The sequence below is a fragment of the Sphaeroforma arctica genome (assembly GCF_001186125.1).
Source record: "Sphaeroforma arctica JP610 unplaced genomic scaffold supercont1.3745, whole genome shotgun sequence".
Lineage (NCBI taxonomy): Eukaryota > Ichthyosporea > Ichthyophonida > Sphaeroforma > Sphaeroforma arctica.
In genome coordinates, this window is record NW_014036813.1 from 1 (window position 1) to 2,132 (window position 2,132).

A 2,132-nucleotide genomic window follows, 5' to 3' on the forward strand; every position below is an offset into this window, starting at 1 on the left:
CATACATACATACATACATACATACATACATCCATCCATTCATCCATACATACATACATACATACATACATAAATACATGCATGCATACATATATACATACATACATACATACATACATACATACATCCATACATACATCCACCCATCCATACACACATATATACATACATACAAACATACATACATATATACATATAAACATACATACGTACATACATACATACATATATACATAAATACATACATACATACATATATATATACATACATGCATACATACATACATACAAACATTCATACATACATACATACTTACATACATACATACATTATATATATATATATATATATTTAAACATATACCTTTTCAATACAGACAATCCGCCTATCGGGTAGTGCACAGACATACCTTCTCAATACAGGCAAGCCGTTTAACGCGCCGGCCCATTCCCAGTTGGTTCCTGTCAGTGTATTTGACACGGTTTATGCGACCAGACGATCGGCACACCATCGGAAAGTCCTATTGCGTGTATAAGATGGTCACAGGAGAGAAGGATAATGCAAGGGAGGGATATATGTGTGTGAGTGCTAGACGATGTATTCACACAATATTATATTGCAATGGATCTGTGTTGATAGGACGAGAACACCAACGTGGACATACAGTCTCACACATATATATATATATATATATATACATATATATATATACGGATGTACCGATACAAACGTCATGCATATACACATGAAAGTACAGGTACATCCATATACACATGAATTTACAAATACATGCATATCCACATGACTGTACTCATACACGATACACACATGACTGTACAAATACATGCACACATCACATACCAGTATCATGGCTGGTTTGTCGGTGATCTGATCCAAGCACATGAGCACACGGCAGCCCATTGGCCCTGAGTGAAGGCGTTGCAGCAGTCTGTAGCGCAACGGACTGTTCGGTACTAGCGCTGGCTTCCCCGTGCTATTTATAGATGGGCTCGAGCCTAATATGGAAGTTTGCGCGGTCAAAGTGTCGGGGCTGCCCCGCCAGGTGCCGGTGTCATTGGCGGTGTCATTGGCGGTGTCAAATATGGTGTCAAGCTCTGCGGAAGAGCAAAGACGCAAAACACATGATTATAGACAATACCATACACATGAGTACAAACAATATTTGATACTGGGTAATGTTAGGAAGGTTACGGAATTTATATGGTAGGTAAGATGACACATAAGCCAACGGAGCGTCAGCATAGCCTTCCTATCTCACTTGGTTTTGTGTGTTATAAAGAAGCACGTGCACAGTCCATGACACACACAGATACAGGCACCAATACTCAAACTAAATGACAAACGTTCACAAACACACAGAGCAGGTAGCATGGTGTAGCTACGGTATGGCCCACCCACTTCTGCAGGGAGAATGTCTGGCCTGGTGATGGGAGTGCTCAATACACACTCTTAACACTACACATACACACAACTGTGTGCAAATGAAGGATACGACACATATCACTTGCTTACACACACCACACAGACCTTGTTCCAGGGTTTACTATTGTAAATGGCATATAATACAATCCACCTCATCCATATAGATACTAAAATATAACAATACAGCAACACATACCCCACATACTATGCTACAGCACCTTCTACTGTCCAGCAAACACGCACACCCACACACTCCCACTCACACACACACACATACGCACACACTCTCTCTCTCGCACACATACGCACACTCTCTCTCTCTCGCACACATACGCACACACTCTCTCTCTCGCACACACACACCCATACACACACACTCACTCACTCTCACACCCTACCCGCCCCCCCATGGCCATCCCCACCTACCCCTCTCGGCCTCCTGCTCCTCTTCGAATTGGAACATGTCTTCGTCTGCACTGCCCATGCGTGCCCATCGCTGTGTCTGCTCTCTCTGTTGTTGTCGTAGCGTGTCTCGTTGGCGTTCCATGGCTTTGAGGTCTTCCTGAATGCGATCGTTCAGTAGCTTGGCCTGCTGCTTCTCTTGGTCCGCAAGCTGTCTCTGGACGTCCAGGGTCTTGTGCTGTAGGTTGTTTGGTAGGTATGTGTATGTGTATATGTATGTGTATAT

At 43.0% G+C, this 2,132-nt stretch overlaps 1 protein-coding gene across 1 annotated transcript; it reads right to left on the bottom strand.

Moving 5' to 3' along the window:
- Positions 1–862: 862 nt before the first annotated feature.
- On the bottom strand, positions 863–1,116 carry SARC_13793 (hypothetical protein; the record flags this gene model as incomplete). The annotated part of the gene is made up of 1 exon (XM_014292076.1): positions 863–1,116. A coding segment is annotated over one exon (254 nt), but the record flags the coding sequence as incomplete, so codon positions are not given.
- Between the last annotated feature and the right edge of the window lie 1,016 nt (positions 1,117–2,132).